The sequence below is a fragment of the Podarcis liolepis genome (genome assembly GCF_965112155.1).
Source record: "Podarcis liolepis genome assembly, chromosome: 2".
NCBI lineage: Eukaryota > Metazoa > Chordata > Lepidosauria > Squamata > Lacertidae > Podarcis > Podarcis liolepis.
The window spans coordinates 13,432,575-13,449,785 of record NC_139555.1 but is presented as its reverse complement, the minus strand read 5'-3'; the positions used below and the strand labels follow the sequence as shown (position 1 = coordinate 13,449,785).

Genomic DNA, 17,211 nt, shown 5'->3' with positions numbered 1-17,211 from the left:
TTTCCTTCCCATTTTAAAATTGTGGTTCTAGAATGACTGAACTCTTTATCAGGAACTTGACTGAAGCAGGCAACAGCAGCTCATGTTTGGAACCAGCAAGAATTAGGCATTGGGTATTCAAGAAATTAAAGGAAATTGGAATATATGATTATACAGATTTTTTTTGAAAAGCTATCCTCTTGAGGACGAGGATAACATTATTTGCAAACAGAAGTTACAATTGAAACAGAATGACACCTTTTTAGTATCTGAGTATTCCTGACAATCTCCAAGCCTACAAGGTTTCAAAAGTCATTTAAATAAGTGTTCCTCAGCACACAGCAGCAGAATTGTCAGACTCTTTCTGCACTATCCTTTGATAGTACCCAGCAGATGTACCTCTGCTGAGAAACGTCTGCATATCTAAGATGGAACCCCTGCAAGTTACATTTTGCTGGTTTCTATGGAACGAAGTCTGAAAAACAATCAAGGCAGGTCCAACCATTAAGCTTATGCTAGAGCTGGAAAACTGAAGTTTGTGGCAAGTTTCCTGGGGCCAGTCTCCCAACCTCAGCTTTATTACTCTATTTGAGTTCGAATGCTGCGGGCTGCCAGATCTGGTTGCTTATTGTGTCCCAAATAAATTGTCTTTGATAGTGTTACCAAAACCAAAGCACCAAAATGCTATTAACAAGAAAGTGCACCTCCTGTTAATTGCTATCCACGATATGTTTTGGAAAATAGTTTTGTCTTTTTCTCTGTGCGCTTGAACTTGTCTTAATATATCCTCATCAAATTTTGCATGATGGTTCCTGAGATCAAGGAGGATGATTCTGTCCATGTCTGCATAAAATCTGATGCTGTTTTGAACAAAAGGGGCAGGCTGAACCTTTCAAAATTTTAACCACTTATTTCAAAACTCTGCTGGTTATTTCGTGTTCGTTTTAGAATTCCCTAGCATTGCTGGGCACTTTCCATTTGTCCTTGATAATCTTAATCTATAAATAGTACGACATCTGTTCCTGTGATGTGCCACTTCATTGCCTGACTAATTCTGATGGCTTCAGGTTGGAGACTGAAGTATTTTGCATCACTACCAGGGGAGACAAATTTAGTGTTCAAACTACATGTGTAAGTGTGCACACATGCAGGGGGTTCCCAGCCTCCCTGTATTTTGTTTTGGTCCTCTTAGTCTACGGGGAGGGGGGTAGAATTTGAGTAAAACTGGAGCAGGGGATTAGGGGGTGGGGTTTGTTGATTTTAGGAATTCAAACATTGGACTAAATAATTCATATTACTGATGTGTGTGCAGGTACATGTTCAGAAGCATGGGCATGAAGAAGAAAGTGATTTCTGGGTTTCACATTTCTATATGGGTTTAAAGGTACATCCCAGAAGACTGATGACCCCTGCTTATAGTGCATCAGTTTCCATACCAAACTCAGAATTACAAATACAGTAAGCCTGCAACTTACGTTTCAGGGATCGCACCTAAAGCCAAAATCACATATAATCAAAACACATTGGGTTCAATGGCAAGGAAGGATTGCCAAAGTCCACCCCCCCCCCCCAGTGTGTCAGGTTGAATGAGCACGAGTTAAATGTATATACGTTACAGGTTTACTGTACATATATTTAGAATGCAGAAAATTGAAGACATTCCAAAGTACTCTGAAATTGGGGGTGGAGACAGAAGCGCTAAATTTGGTGTTTTGATTAAACACACAGATGGCAGTGCCTTGCCTAAGGAGCAATACAAATCAAACACTCACTGCTTGATCTCCTTCAACTGAATATTTGCCCCAAGCCAGGGATAATCACTCATAAATACAAAACATTTGACTTCATGGCCTTTTTGTGGCTTCCAGCTTGATGAACAGCAGTCAGCTACAGAATTCGAAGACATGAAAATGATCATTGAGGTATCTCCCTGTCCCCCTACGCTTCCTTGGTAGAAACCAAGTAGTACAGCCACCTCAAACTGATGAGTCAAGACACACAGCTGTCAAGGTAAACACAGGCAGACCCCCCCCCCGATCTTTAATGCCTTGGATCCCCAAATATTCTTGACTAAGCTGGCTGACCACTACTTCCATCGGCAGAAGCTCGAAATTGTTACTGTTCCATCGAAACAATAGTGTCTCACTCTCCACCCCAGCTTTGTGACATTATTCTCAAAGAAGTCTGCATGAAAACTGATTCAAACTTAATACAGAGGAACAGTGTGATATGGGTTTAGGGATGCAGCTGGTTCTCAGAAGATTGCACTCCCCTTGGGTTATCAGGCTCACAGTTTGGGATATTGCTTGATCCAGTGCAGCTACTGGTTTGTTGTTGTTATTTTTGCAAAGCTGGCATTGATTTGGCATATTATGGTTCATAGATTTAATTTTTTTGAGGATTTATTTGATAAAGAAAAGCAGGGCATTCTTTATTTGACTAAATGCATTTGTAGGACTGAAGAGAAAGTGCATTGTGTAAGATTGTCAGTTACTCGCTAGCCTGTGGAGTAGAGTAAAACTGTACCATTGCAGTAATCCTCAGAGCTAACCACAAACCACACATCAGCTCAAATCACTATTGCCAGGATACTCAAGAGTCTATAAAGAAAAGACATGCAAGCACGCCTCCTTTTTTACTAAGGGAGGCAATTTTATTAAACCACCAGCCATTAATACATTTAGATGTGAACACAAGTTGCCCGTCAAGTTCCCAGCAAGTCCTAGTAACTGAACTTAATGATCCTGAATATCAGGTGCTGAAGATGTACCACTTGCATATGGCACTTAAAATGTATTATTTTAGGACCCACCTTATTCCTATGATTGAAGTTGTTTCAAACTGTTTTTAATATTGTGCTTTAATTATTGTAACCTGTCCTAGGACCTTGGGGGTGAAGGTCAATTACCGTATTTTTCGCCCTATAGGGTGCACTGGCCAATAGGGTGCACCTAGGGTTTTTTTGGGGGGGGGGGAATAAAGAAAAAAAATTATCCCCCCCCCCCCAGGCACGGGGCTGGTGTGGGGGAAGCCCAGCTTCCCCCGACCCCAGCCCCCAGAACAGGCTGCTATCCGCAAGCCTTGGGAGCCCGGTGGGAACTCCCGGTGGGCTCCCCAGGCTTGCAGATATCTGCCCGAAGCCCGGGGCGCGCTCCGCTGTGCTCCCCGGGTTTTGAGCTGCAGGCTGCTGTCTGCAAGCCTTGGGAGCCCGGCGGGAACTCCCGCGGGCTCCCAAGGCTTGCGGATAGCTTCCTGAAGCCTGGAGAGCGAAAGGGGTCGGTGCGCACCGATCCCTCTCGCTCTCCAGGCTTCAGCGAAAGCCTGCATTCGCCCCATAGGATGCACACACATTTCCCCTTCATTTTTGGAGGGGAAAAGGTGTGTCCTATAGGGCGAAAAATACGGTAATTAAGATTAATAATAACAACAATTATATTAATAAAAGGGCCCTGCTGATACAGGCCCAAGATACAAAATTTAAAAAGGTGTGCCATCCAGAACCTTTGTACCAGGGAATCCTACATGGAAGTGCCTTCTGTGTAGAGCAGTGATTCACAGATTGAACTTATGCAAGTACTTTGCAAAGAACCACAGTAGAATTTTCAGCCTCCTTGAGGAAACTGGAGGACTGAAGCTGATCGTTTAAGATTGTGTATCAAACCTATTGCTTGAGTACATCTCTCAACATGGAAAAGGTTTTCAACTGGGTGGCCATGTACCCTACGCTACAGAGGACAATCCTCTTTTTGAAGGATGATTCATTCAAAATGTAATCTAAATATAAAGAAGGGAGAATGAAAAGTGTTTTGAAGCTCCCCATTAACAGTTAATACCTGGACAGTAGACTGAACAGGTACCCAATCTTCTGGTCATAGTTTGCTCACTCTGTTGAGAAGCACTGTATTTCTATTTAAAGTGTGAAAGTTATTTCTAAATCTGCATATATTTCTCTGTATATCAGCATATGCAAATCTGTATCCTCTTTTTTTGGTCATACATTTCCTTTTTTTTTTTGGTGATGTGATAGTGGCCATCCAACTTTTCCAAAAGGCAACAATGAGCAAGCTGTTTTTTAACACTGCAGTGTGCAAGTTCCTCTCCACCTCCCCAGATCATGGCCTAAAGGTTCACATTTCATGACACCTCCAAAGCAGAATGTAATCAAATGGACTGGCTCTTATTTAGAAGAGGAAAGGATCTGGAGAGCTGTCCAGAGTAATTTTCATTTGACAGACAAGTGCTTGTGTTGATACAGCACAGCATGTGGGGCTCAACTGGTTCTTAGGTCTGCAATGAATCCTCACAGTAAGAATGATTAAGCTTTCAGGTTACTGGAAGTGCTGCTATTAAACAATATTTAAGCCTTTCATTATATTTTAGAGCACAGAACACGTTATAATGCTCTTGTAGTTAAAGGTCTGTCAACATTTCCATTTTAGACCCTCATTTTTAAGAGGTTTATAATTTGGTAATAAAAATTCATTCTAGGCTGGAACTTGGCATACAGGAGCTCAGCCCAGGAGCTTTTTCTTTATTATCCAATTTGGTTTAAATTGGTTTGGCCATTTTTAAGTTATAGGCATGTTAAAAAATAAATGTTCACTGGCTTCAGATGACTTTTCAAACTTATTATTTAAAAATTAGCTCAGCACTCCCAGTTAGAAAGCGATCCCTTTTTGAGCAAAATACAAAAGGGGGAAAAACCCCACCTCTTTGTTGCTAATATGGAGTAATAACCCTTACTAGCAAGATGCTTGAAGCCTTAGGCATTAAGCCAGCGAGTTTTGTTTCTATGGTTCCAGAATAAGTGTATTGTGCAACAAAATCCACATGCTAAATAGGGCCTGCTGGATCAGACCAATGGCACGCCTGGTCCAGCATCCTGTTCTCAATGGCCAACCAGATGCCTATGGCACTCCAGCAAGAAGGACCTGTGTGTGAGAGCGCTCTGCCCTCCTGCGCTTTCCAGCAGCTGGTGTTCAGAAGCCTATTGCTTCTGACCATGGAAGAAGAGCAGAGCCATCGTGTCTTGTAGCCATTGATAGCCTTTATCTCCATAGGTAAAAGGTAAAGGGACCCCTGACCGTTAGGTCCAGTCGTGACCGACTCTGGGGTTGCGGCGCTTTACTGGCCGAGGGAGCCGGTGTACAGCTTCCGGGTCATGTAGCCAGCATGACTAAGCCGCTTCTGGCGAACCAGAGCAGCGCACAGAAACACCATTTACCTTCCCACTGGAGCGGTACCTATTTATCTACTTCACTTTGACATGCTTTCAAACTGCTAGGTTGGCAGGAACAGGGACCGAGCAACGGGAGCTCACCCTGTTGCAGGGATTCGAACCGCTGACCTTCTGATCAGCAAGTCCTAGGCTCTGTGGTTTAACCCACAGCGCCACCCACGTCCCCTTTACCTCCATGGATTTGTCTAATTCTGTTTTAAAGACATCCAAAACGATGGCCGTCACCGCCTCCTGTGGGAGAATTCCATAGCTTAACTGCACACTACATGAAAAAGTACTTTCTTTTGTCTGTCCCAAATCTTCCCAACATTCAGATTCTTTGGATGTCCACAAATTCTAGTGTTGTGAGAGAGGGAGAAAAAGTTTTCTCTACCCATTTTCTCCACCCTATGTCTAATTTTATGTGTCTTTATTGTGTCTCCTTTTTTGATCTGGGGAATAATAGCGCATCTCCAGGACTCAATCACTCTCAGGGCCCAGTATAACTATGAACAATTTAGTGGATGAGTCTGGCCCTTTTAAGGTTTCTAGTTTGCTGGAGCTGATGCCCTCTTTGACATACAGTGTGACACCACCTCCAGTATGTCTTTCCCTGTCCTTTCTATAGGGTTAGGATATAGATAATCATGCACAACTGGTACTCTCCATTCCACCAGGTTTCCATTATGACCACTCTATCAATGCTATCCTCTAAGGCCAAAGCACTCCAGGTCTCCCAAATTGGATCATAGGCTTCTAGCATTTGTACATAAACACTTCTATTCAGTGTCTCCCTTTATGTTCCTTTGACACTTGTGCTTTGGCTTAGATTTGGCATGTAGGGGCCTTGGTGATGGGCCAAAGCAAATCTATTTAGACCACACTGATTATTCCGACATGACAAAGATACATGTCTTTGGCCATTTTTCTATCAACCCTGTATTTGAGCCATTAAAATGAGAGCAATGCAATTATCAGAACCGGCCCTCATGGTGTCTCTACACAGCTGGTTCTCAGCTGCAGATTCTGGTTTTGCACCAGATGAGTCTTTCTGAGAAAGGAATGCCCCAGATGGGATACTGAAAATATTCTCTTACCAGTCATTAGCTGCCTCATCTCAGATGGCAGGGACAGCCTCTGGTCAATTATCTCAACATACAAGAAGGTTGACGTGGGAATAGGCAGTTTTTCAAGTGCCTATGCCTCGAGCTATGGCAATTTTTAAGTACCAGAGCTTGGAATTGTGTGTGGAAACAGATTGGCAATCACTGCACTTCTATACGTAGGGTATTATGTGACCAGTGCTTGGTCCCAGCTAGTAGCCTGGAAGCTGTATTCTGATCAAACTGAAGCTTTCTGCCAGTCTTCAAAAAGGTAGCTTCATATATAAAACATACTGCAGTAGTCAATCCTGGATATTACCAGAACATGGATAATGCCCCCAACCGAGAAAAAGCACTCCATGCTGGAAATGCTACTTGAGTAACCCAGGGACTGTGAACCTAATGCTTTAGGGAAGGGATGAAGAGTTCCTTTTGGCTGGTGCGCCAAATTCAATTGTGGCCAGTTCTTTCTAGGCCATATTAGACAGGTGGGCAGGTCTGCTCACCTGCCAGTTATCTGACATCATATGACATTAGTTGGATCTAACTCCCTGCCTGTGCTGCTGATTGTTCCTTTGCAAGCATTGCTTGCATTTGTCACCATTTAAATGTGTCACAAAATTGGCCCATGGGGTGGAAGTTTCCTATGCTTTCTTGACAGGGAGCGCAATCCTGTCTAAAAGAAGTGGAACACTATTTCCCAAAGGAGATAAATCGTCTGTTCACAGCACCTCCATGTTGCCAGGATTATGTTTCTTTTTTTGGGGGGGGTCTCTCATCCGGCCCATTGCCAACAGCAGTCACTGGCTCAGAACTTTCTCTCATTTTCACTTAAGCCAATTAAATAGAGCTGGGTGTTATAAAAGTACTGCCAACACTTCCCACTAAATCTCTGGATGATCTTTCCCTGAAGTTCCATGTAGATGCTAAAAAGTTTGGGGGCAAGATAGAATTCTGCAAAATCCTTAAGATCTCCGGAACCCAGCTGGAGAATCCCTCCTCCCAATGTTATTGGACATGAAGGGGAAGTATGTAGGTTTGGCCTAACTGGTCCACATCCCCCATCCTGCAGTTATTTCCCAAGTCCAGGCAGTGCTGTTGTCTAAAAGCAGATCAAAAGGAATGGGGGAAATGTAGGGAAGTATGGACCTTTAGGAGAGGGATTCTGGCAAAGAGCTAACTAACACAAGAGTAAAATTCAGGGATTTAAAAGTTAAAGGGAGATGCTTACCCTTCATATTTACTTTTCTAGCAGAGAGACATTCATCGTGCATTAGTTTGGATTTAGGCTATGTGATCAACTCTCAGTAACCAACTAACAACCCAGTTATCCAAGTGGAGGAAGGAAGAAACTACTCTCAAAATGGATGCAAGGTTTTGTGTTCAAAAGCATCAATGTACTTATATGAGATCTTTTCTACAATCACGTGATTTGCCACTAAAAAGTCAAAGAAAGCAAGGGCAGCCTGTCACTGGAAATCTTCTTGAAAGAAAGAGAGGGCACCTTCTCTCTTCCCCCCTCCCTCTTTCTAATACAAGAGCTTGTATAACAGGAATAATCTATATTGGTTTGTATTATACCAGCTATAAAACACACCTTGGCTTCAGTGCCATGTTTAACCAATCACAGAAGCCATTTGTTGGCTCGTATATTACAAAGCAATAGAGATTTAAGGGATAATGGTTATAGTGGCAGAGTATACAAAGCAATAAACTACTTTTGGAGGTTGGTTAAATGCCAAGTGGTGCTGAGGCTTCAGTGCCATAAACATTATTTCTATTATATGACAAGATAAGAGGATACAATAAAGCACAAAGAGGGGGAGTCATTTTCTGGCCTCATGCAGGTTCTGAGCTTTTGATTTCTTGGATGTTCTGCAGATGACACCCTTAGAAGCATAGGCTTAAGGGGAATAAATTCTCCGGGAGGTGGGTTTAAAAAGCAGACAATTGTTTGAGGAAATGGCTTGTATAAAAGTAGTGATGCGATCAGACTCTAAGTGGTGATTTGTGGTAAGTATTAAAAAGTGAAATGTTCCAATTTTTTTCCTTGGTAGCTGTCTAAATTCTCTGCCTTCCAGAATACAGCCAGTGTTACTGCGCTACTCATAAAAAAAATTCTATACTACAAGGCAGTTGTACTGGATAAAGCACACTAATGACAGCCTTCTATTTTAAATACTTTATAACACCATCTACAAATTTCATATGTTTGGGATTTTAAAAAGTGAGTGGAAAGGGAATTCATAGCGTTAACATTGAGCTGCTGTATTTTGTGACAGCCAGACAACGAGTGAATTGCACCTTTCAGTTGAGTTGTGGTTTTTTTTAAGCTACAAAAGGGAGGGTTGATTTGTTTTCAGTTTTATGGTACTGCAACATGCTCAGTATGTCCTGTGGCAGATCTTGGGTATCTTGTCTATTCAAGGGATGTGGGTTGTGTGTACCCTGCTTAGGGTTGTATTGATGGCACAGATGTTGCAGAAGCACCCTACTATGTGACCAGTTGTATTTAATTTTGCCGGCCACTAAAATACACTAATCCAAAAAGCATCTACAAGCAGATGGTGGTGAGCTGAGCTGTGAATTGAACATGGGGTGCTTCGCCGTGAGCAAAAACGAAACTGATCCCACTCCATCTGCATCCCTGATGTGGCAATTTTATTGTGTGAAATGGCCATCAGCTCCTTTCTCTACTGACGGCAATTTTATGTCTCTAAGACAGTTAATACAAGAGTGTATTTCAGTAGGTCTAATGAGAAGGTTGCATCATTATACATTTTTAAGTCAATACCTTTCTGCTTTAATGACATCGCTAAAGTTTATTGCTCACATTCAGCTCCACTGAGGATGTGTTTTATTATCTCAGAGTATTTTAAATAGCTTTAGAAGATTATTTTAAGTAGCCATTGGGGATGCCCAGTGTCTCTGCCAACTATTTGGATCTATTTCACTTGACACTTTCGGCTAAAACACAGAGCTGCTTCTTACAAGTTTTCTTCTGCATAGATATCACAGTACTGCCAAAATGTCTATGTTAAACTGACACTTTCCCCTTTAAACATTATGTACATGAAGCTTGCTATTACAGTCTGTACAGAGGGGCAATTTTATTAGTCTTGTGTGAAAAAGTAAAACTTATGTAAATAATGGAACTTTATCCATTTGGTTGGATTACTATATTACTGTGAATATACAGAAATAAATAGCCTGGGGGAAAGGCATTTAAGCCCTCAATATAGCTATTTGGGTACACTTTGACTGTATCTGTTTCTCTTCAATATCAGTATATCAATAAGCAGAAAACCTGATGTTCAGAAACTCATCCAAGTTTGTATATTATGGCAACTAAGAGCAGGAAAGGCCAACAGACCACCGATTTCCCCAAAACGAAAACACCTCCCTAACTCTCACATGTTATGTAAATATAAAGTATTCTACAATATTCTTACTCCAGAAATTGCAACTCTGGGTTTAAAATTATAGGGCAACAGGTTTAATTTAAACAATAGCTTTCAAACTACCAGTCCAAAACAGCCAAGAACCTTCCAGAGATAAGACTATGGAATAGATTTCCTTGGAGGTTTCCAAAAAGTGACTTTAGGCTGTGGATATCTTGTCTCAGGGCAGGAACTGCCAATGGGCAGCGATTAAATGTGATTATACTATCCTACACATGAAGTGCTTAGGTAGCGCTTGAAAAACAAACAAACCGCAAACCAAAGGACAAAAGCCTTAGACTTGTTTCTCTTCAACTACATTTAAACAACTCGTTTTGAGAGCATAGTCTGTGTGCCAATGTGATGTAGTGGTAAGTGCTGGAATTAAACAGAGGAGAACTGAGATTAAGCCACTGTTCAACCACAGAGCTTATTGGGTGATCTTGAGCTAATCGTTCTCTCCCAGCCTAATTTACCTCAGAAGATTATTAAAAGAATAAAAGATATGGATCACAACCACAACCCCTGAAGCACTTTGGAGGAAGAATTAAAATAAAAAGAATCTGTCTCCACTCCAGCAGATATTAGACATTTGTTGTCAGTGACTAGGGGCAATCAAGTAGTAACAGGATGGGTACTACCACTACCGCCATCGACACCCCATTTTCAAACTAGGTTTCCTGAAGACTTTATAAGGCCTGTTCATACACCCAACAGTAGGTGCTTGAAAAACTCTGGATCCAATCTGGATTTATGTAGAGTTTACTCCTTAGCCTTTTAGCAATGCAGAAGAGGTTTAGGATCAGAGATTTCCTTCTTCTAGACAGGCTACTTTCCCAGGCTGAGCCCCCTCTGCCCCTCACTCCCCTCTAAAGTACAGTGGTGCCCCGCAAGACGAATGTCTCGCAAGACGGAAAACTCGCTAGACGAAAGAGTTTTCCGTTTTGGAGGTGCTTCGCAAAATGAATCTCCTATGGGCTTGCTTCGCAAGATGAAAATGTCTTGCGAGTTCCTGTGGGGTTCCCCCCCCCCTTTCTAAGCCGCTAAGCCGCTTATCAGCTGATCCGATAAGCCGATAAGCCGCTAAAAGCCGCTAACAGCGCTAATAGCGCTAATCCGTCAATGGGCTTGCTTCGCAAGACGAAAAAACCGCTAGACGAAGAGAATCGCAGAACGGATTCTTTTCGTCTTGCGAGGCACCACTGTACATGCAGAAACCACGCAGAAACCACTTTCTTGATCACTGGACCCAGTTTTGGTATTGTCCGCCTAATCTGCCAGGACCTGTCTTTGCATGCAGGGGAAGCCCCTAATTGATGAAGAATTTGAGACCCATTGGCCACCCTCACCTGGTTTAGCCAGTCAGCCAAAGTCATTCTTGGGGTGTGGCCGCTGTTGCATGCTGACAGCTTCTAGGAGCTACAGGCGAGAGCTGACTGTAGGGTGAGGACCAAAGGTGGACAAACTATCCCAGGAGCATGAGGTGTCCTCCACCAGAGGTACTACCCCTCCCCTAACCCCCCATACACCCCAATATTTGACTAGATGGCCAAATAGGAGGGCTTATGAGCGCTTCAAACTGGAATTGGAAGTCAGTTTAAAAAAACCACCTTCTTTAAATTAAAATATATCCATCTACAAAGGATTTCAGATGGTACATTCTAGGTGAAAACTGAAAGGTTTCAAAACTGTTCAGAGGGCAGCATTTGATATGTTTTTCTTTGCAACCATGAGGGCTAGACGCATACCCTAAAAAAGTTGAAGTTAATGTGACTTAGAACTGTATACAGTCTCAGGCACAGGAAGTTTTCGATCCCCCTGCCTCCACTCCCTCTAAGAGACACATTCTTGTCAAGCAACCACTTTAGGGCAGGAGCTGGAATGGAAAGATTGTCACCTGTCCTCTTAGAAAAGAAACTAGATAAACGACCTTCAGCTGAATCTTTTTAAAAGAAGTATATGCAGCACATTTAGAACTCAGCTGTGTCACATCAAGCTTACTGCTGGGAAGTGATCATGTACAGAATCCAAAAATAACAGCCATTAAAGACCTAGCAACCAAAAACATGTTTACAGGCCCATTAAAAGCCCAGTAGCTTGTGGATTATAGGGTGGAGGGGATAGCAAGCTCATCAAAATCAGTTTTAGGTCACCGTCCCTTCATCACAACAGCACTTTCCAAAAAAACAATAGAATGGAAGAAATTGGGAATCAAGTTAATTGGTTGCCACAAATGCTGCAATAATGAATGAACATTTCATATTGTTAACGTGCTTTCAAGACAGAAGTGGAAAGGCTTCGCAGCAATACTTTTCAGCTTGTATTTCAAATTTATTTCACTTGCTCTCACTTGTTCCTGCTCTTCCCTGACCCCACCAAACACTCCAGTAAAGAGAAGGGATGGCGGAGAATTTTGTTTGGTTCACATTTTTTCAGCATATTGATCCAATATGTACCCCCAATAACATATTGGGCAGTATTCTACTAACAAGTCCCATCAATGTAGGGGTCTGCTCTTGAGTAATGGGTCTCCCCCCCCCCACGCCACCCTGTGCCCTCCCCAAATCTGCACCAGAGGGTTGGGGGAACTCCTAGGACAGCTTGGGGTATAGAGAGGTGAAGAAGATTCCATTGAGCAAGCAGAAATCCTTGAACTGGTGGAATGACTGCCTTGGTGCTATGCTGGATTTGATCCAATTATTCTGTGGATTTAGCAGCCCTTCAAGTTTTGTGATACTATTATCTACTTATACAAAAATGTACAAAAACGGTATTTTTATCAAAGAATTGTTGTATTTTAGGGTAAAGTATATATAGAAATGTGTACTCGGAGAGAATATACGTATTTAGATATGTTCATAAATAGAAATTTTTCATACATGTGTTAAAAAAAAATCAGATTAACATGGAAACAGGGATTTATGAAGATATGTAATAATAATAGTAATAATAATAGTAATAGTAATAATAGTAATAATAATAATAATTACTTATACCCCACGCATCTGGCCGGGCCTCCCCAGCCACTCTGGGTGGCTCCCAACAGACTATTAAAAACATGATAAAACATCAAACTTTAAAAACTTCCCTAAACAGGGCTGCCTTCAGATGTCTTCTAAAAGTCAGATAGTTGTTTATTTCCCTGACATCTTATGGGAGGGCATTCCACAGGGCGGGCACCACTGCAGAGAAAGCCCTCTGCCTGGTTCCCTGTAACCTCACTTCTTGCAGGGAGGGAACCGCCAGAAGGCCCTCGGAGCTGGACCTCAGTGTCCGGGATGAATGATGAGGGTGGAGGTGCTCCTTCAGGTATACTGGGCCGAAGCCGACATAAATGACATTAATACATGAAATTGATAGGCACTGGGAACAGACTGATCTACGCATCCTTAATAGGAGACAGGCAGAGACAACTAAGAGTTGAAGGCAGTAATGCTTTTGAATGCCAGTTACTGGAAACCATAAGAGGGCTCCTCTGTTCAAAATCCTTCTTGTGGGTTTCTCACAGGCATTTGGTTGGACACGTTAAGAACAGGCTGCTGGATTGGATGGGTCACTGGCCTGATCCAGCAGCCAGGTTTTACATAAGAACCACTAAGTACCGTATTTTTCGTCCCATAGGACGCACCTAGTTTTTTTGGGGGGAAATAAAGGGGAAAAAAATTCCCTTTATTTCCCCCCCAAAACCAGGTCGGGGAAACCAAAACAGGTTGAGGAACAGCGGGATGGCGGCGCTGTGCCTCCCTGCTGTCCCCCAAGCTTGTGGGGCTGGCCGATGTCTGCCCGGCGCGCGGGGCGCTCTGCTTCAGGGCGCCCCTCGCGCCGGGCAGCAGGCTGCTATCCGCAGCGTGGGGAGCCCTGCGGGGAACTCCTGCAGGGCTCCCCACACTGCGGATGTCTGCCCGAAGCGCCGGGTGCTTTGCTTTCGGCGCGCCCGGCGCTCCGGGAAGCAGGCTGCTATCCACAGCCTAGACAGCCCTGCGGAACCTTCCGCAGGGCTGCCTAGGCTGCGGATGTCTTCCTGAAGCCTGGAGAGCAAGAGGGGTCGGTGTGCACAGAACCCTCTCGCTCTCCAAGCTTCAGCGAAAGCCTGCATTCGCCCCATAGGACGCACCCAGATTTCCCCTTCATTTTTGGAGGGGAAAAAGTGCGTCCTATAGGGCGAAAAATACGGTATATAGGAGGGTGTACTTTTTAGCATCCACAAACTACAAACCAAGATTTCATTTCATTATGACACATTATAAGCTGAAGTGGCAGCATAAGACATTCTGTTCCTCTCAGACTACATAAAAAGCATATTAATGGATGTGATGAAACCATTCCATCTTTCAAAGTATTATGTACATTCCTGGGCCCCATTCCATATGCATCATATTATGCAAAATAAATTAGTTCCCAATTGGAGAAAATAAAAGGGGATGCATTAATTGTATGAGTAGGATTTTCTTTTCCCCCCTTTTGAATCGAAGGCAGAAGGAAAAGAAAAGGGGCAAATTGAAGACACGGTTTCTGTAAACGTAGGCAGATAAACCCACCTTTGAGCACACCATTCTGAAGGCTGATAGAAAGCTCATTGAAGAAGATCCCCACATCAGATTAAAAGGAAAAAAAATATGTTGGCATGTACAAGGAACTTGCGGTGGATGACAGTAGTGAGCACTGACTGGTCACATCTCTCAGACATACAGACAACTGCATGGTCTTGACATGCGTATAGTATTTCCCCCCTATGTATTTACAGATCTATATCTCTGCTACCACTCACAGAATCACAGTTGAAGGGACCACGAGGGTCATGAAATGCATGAATCTTGTGTCCATTGTGGGGCTCAAACCCACAATCCTGAGATTATGCTCTACTGAGCATATACAATAAACTTGCTAGAAATGCACCTGCAAAACCTTGCAAGAGAAAGAGGCTCCTCCATCAAGCCACAGTGCTAAACTGTTTGCTGTATTAGTTAAGTCTTAGTAAACTTCCAGTCACTGAGTTTCTTAGGCTGGAGTGTGTCCTTGAGCTGTGATAATGCTGCTTGCTTACCTGGATGGAGGACAGTTATGCGTAAAAGCCTTCAGCTTAGGCATGGCTGGAATGTAACCTCCCTTTTAAAGACAAGTCACGCCCATTGCTCTGCCCCCCCCACTTTTGCCTCTCTAGCATGTGGCCCCCACTGAGTAGTTCTGCTCTCCTTGAATACATCAGAGAAATAACAACTTCAAAAGGCCCTCCTTAATAACCTATCGCACTCTCGCCACTAATGAGGTAGGGAGACTGTGTGCAGGACAGAGCGAGCGAGTTTGGGTTGCCAATGCCCATTTCAGCCATGCTTACTGCTGGCACGAGGCCTTTGCAGGTTTAGCCAACAGTGAATGTGCCTCTTGGACCAAAGAAAAGACTAACCCAGCACTTCAAAGTGTAATATAGCGAATATAGATTACAGGGTGACCAGTTCATGAAAATGCTGAAATGTACCACATTGGTGCAGCCTTCTCTGTGGCACCAGTGTGGAGAACAGAATCCTGGCAACCCTGGGAGCCGGATGCTTTTGCAGAATGCTTCTGTACTCATGACTGGCTGGAATGTTTTGCAGAACGAAAATGGTCAGTGAATATGACTTTACAGAGAGGAAAAGAAAAAGGGGGAATTGGGCATTTTTGTTTTGTTAAAAGGAAGAGAAAGTGTATTAATGCAGATTTGGAATGAGTGAGTCATTGGGGTGCTTCAATTTTCCACCAATTGCTTTCATCGGTCACAGGTAAAGTATACCATGCTGCCTGTATGAATAAAATGTCAAAGCTGCTACACATTTTATTACATACATGTATACTGCATGAAGACTTCATTGTCTAATATGTGTCAAACCAGCATAATCTGTTTTGCTACCATGCTATAGTAGCCCAATCCAACACATACATTTAATAAACAGATACATTATAAGCTGCTTTTCAAAAATATCCTAAAGTAGCTAACAAATTAGATTGTGTGTTTTCTTTTTCAGGCTTGTTTGACAAAAGAAGAGAACATTAACTGGAGATCAGAATAGGGTTTTCCCTTTCCAGGCTCCATGGATATTATTGGGGATGTTGGTTGGTATACCAAAAGAACACCAATACGGCACAAAAGCCAGGCAAATTTCATTACTTTGGAGCCCTTGCACTTGGTCGTAACTTGGATTTACGGACTGCAAATCCTCCGATCTGATTACCTCCAGTGATCACGTAAAACACTGGCTTTAAACTCTTTGCCTTAGTGATAAAACAGCCACTTTGATTCACAACGATACACTCGTAATAAAGTATACTGTAAACGTACCTGTCCGCAGCCCGGGGCATTGCACACAAATGGCCTGTCGTCTCCCATATTTTTTCACAGCTGAGCTACACAAGACACACACAAAAAAAGCAAGGGGTGGGAAAGAGGAGAGAGAAAAATAATTTAATAAAGTGAATACCACCAATTATGTCACACTTTTCAGGAATACAGTTCATCTGCAGTAATAATAAAGGGGGGGGTAATACAAGATGGACCATTGCTTTAAGGAGCAGGGAACACCAAGAAAATTCACAAGGCTACTGTCCATTCTATTGTCGGCAAGCAGGGGTGACTACAAAGAAACAGTTCCTAGATTGCACCCTGAGTTAAAGTCCTACAAACAGGTCCTGCAAGCATAACTCCATTCTGCCAAACAAAAAGGATGGGAGGTGGCAATGGGAGAGTAGCGTTTTTCTCCAAGTTTTTCCTGGAGAGATCTAGCTCAAATATATGCCAACACAGGATTCACACAAAATTACCACACCGTAAATATTTTCTTAAAGGGACGCAGGTGGCGCTGTGGGTTAAATCACAGAGCCTAGGACTTGCCAATCAGAAGGTCGGAGGTTTGAATCCCCGCGACAGGGTGAGCTCCCGTTGCTCAGTCCCTGCTCCTGCCAACCTAGCAGTTCGAAAGCATGTCAAAGTAGAAGTAGATAAATAGGTACCGCTCTGGCGGGAAGGTAAAACGGCGTTTCAGTGCGCTGCTCTGGTTCGCCAGAAGCAGCTTAGTCATGCTGGCCACATGACCCGGAAGCTGTACGCCGGCTCCCTCGGCCAATAAAGCGAGATGAGCGCCGCAACCCCAGAGTCGTCCGCAACTGGACCTAATGATCAGGGGTCCCTTTACCTTTAAATGTTTTCTTATGCCACTCTAGCACATGCACGGAAATGCACAAAGTAGCCTTTCCTCGTGAGATGCTTCGGAGCAAGTCATGAGGGTGATACAAGTCACGAGTGCAAGAGTTGCCTCCAGCCACCACCTGAATGCTAATGGACCAGGCAAAAGTCCCACAACACACTTAGACCAGACCATTTGGATACATTTCATGAATGGACTTGATCCCTCAAATAAGCGCTATTCATACACACACGGATATTCCATTAGCCAACTGATCAAAGAAATCCAGGCATCCATCCCATTTGGGAAGGGGG

At 43.2% G+C, this 17,211-nt stretch overlaps 1 protein-coding gene across 3 annotated transcripts in view; it reads right to left on the bottom strand.

The window, feature by feature from the left end:
• LOC310700490 (cyclic AMP-dependent transcription factor ATF-7) overlaps nucleotides 1-17,211 on the bottom strand; it is a 103,658-nt gene that overhangs the window by 61,154 nt on the left and 25,293 nt on the right. For 2 of the 3 annotated variants that reach the window (XM_083490196.1, XM_083490198.1), the window contains exon 2: nucleotides 16,057-16,121. In XM_083490196.1, coding sequence (XP_083346322.1) covers nucleotides 16,057-16,104 — 48 coding nt within the window. In that variant the 5' untranslated portion in view covers nucleotides 16,105-16,121. The remainder of the gene's footprint in view (nucleotides 1-16,056; nucleotides 16,122-17,211) is intronic. The other variant, XM_083490197.1, reaches the window with a different exon arrangement.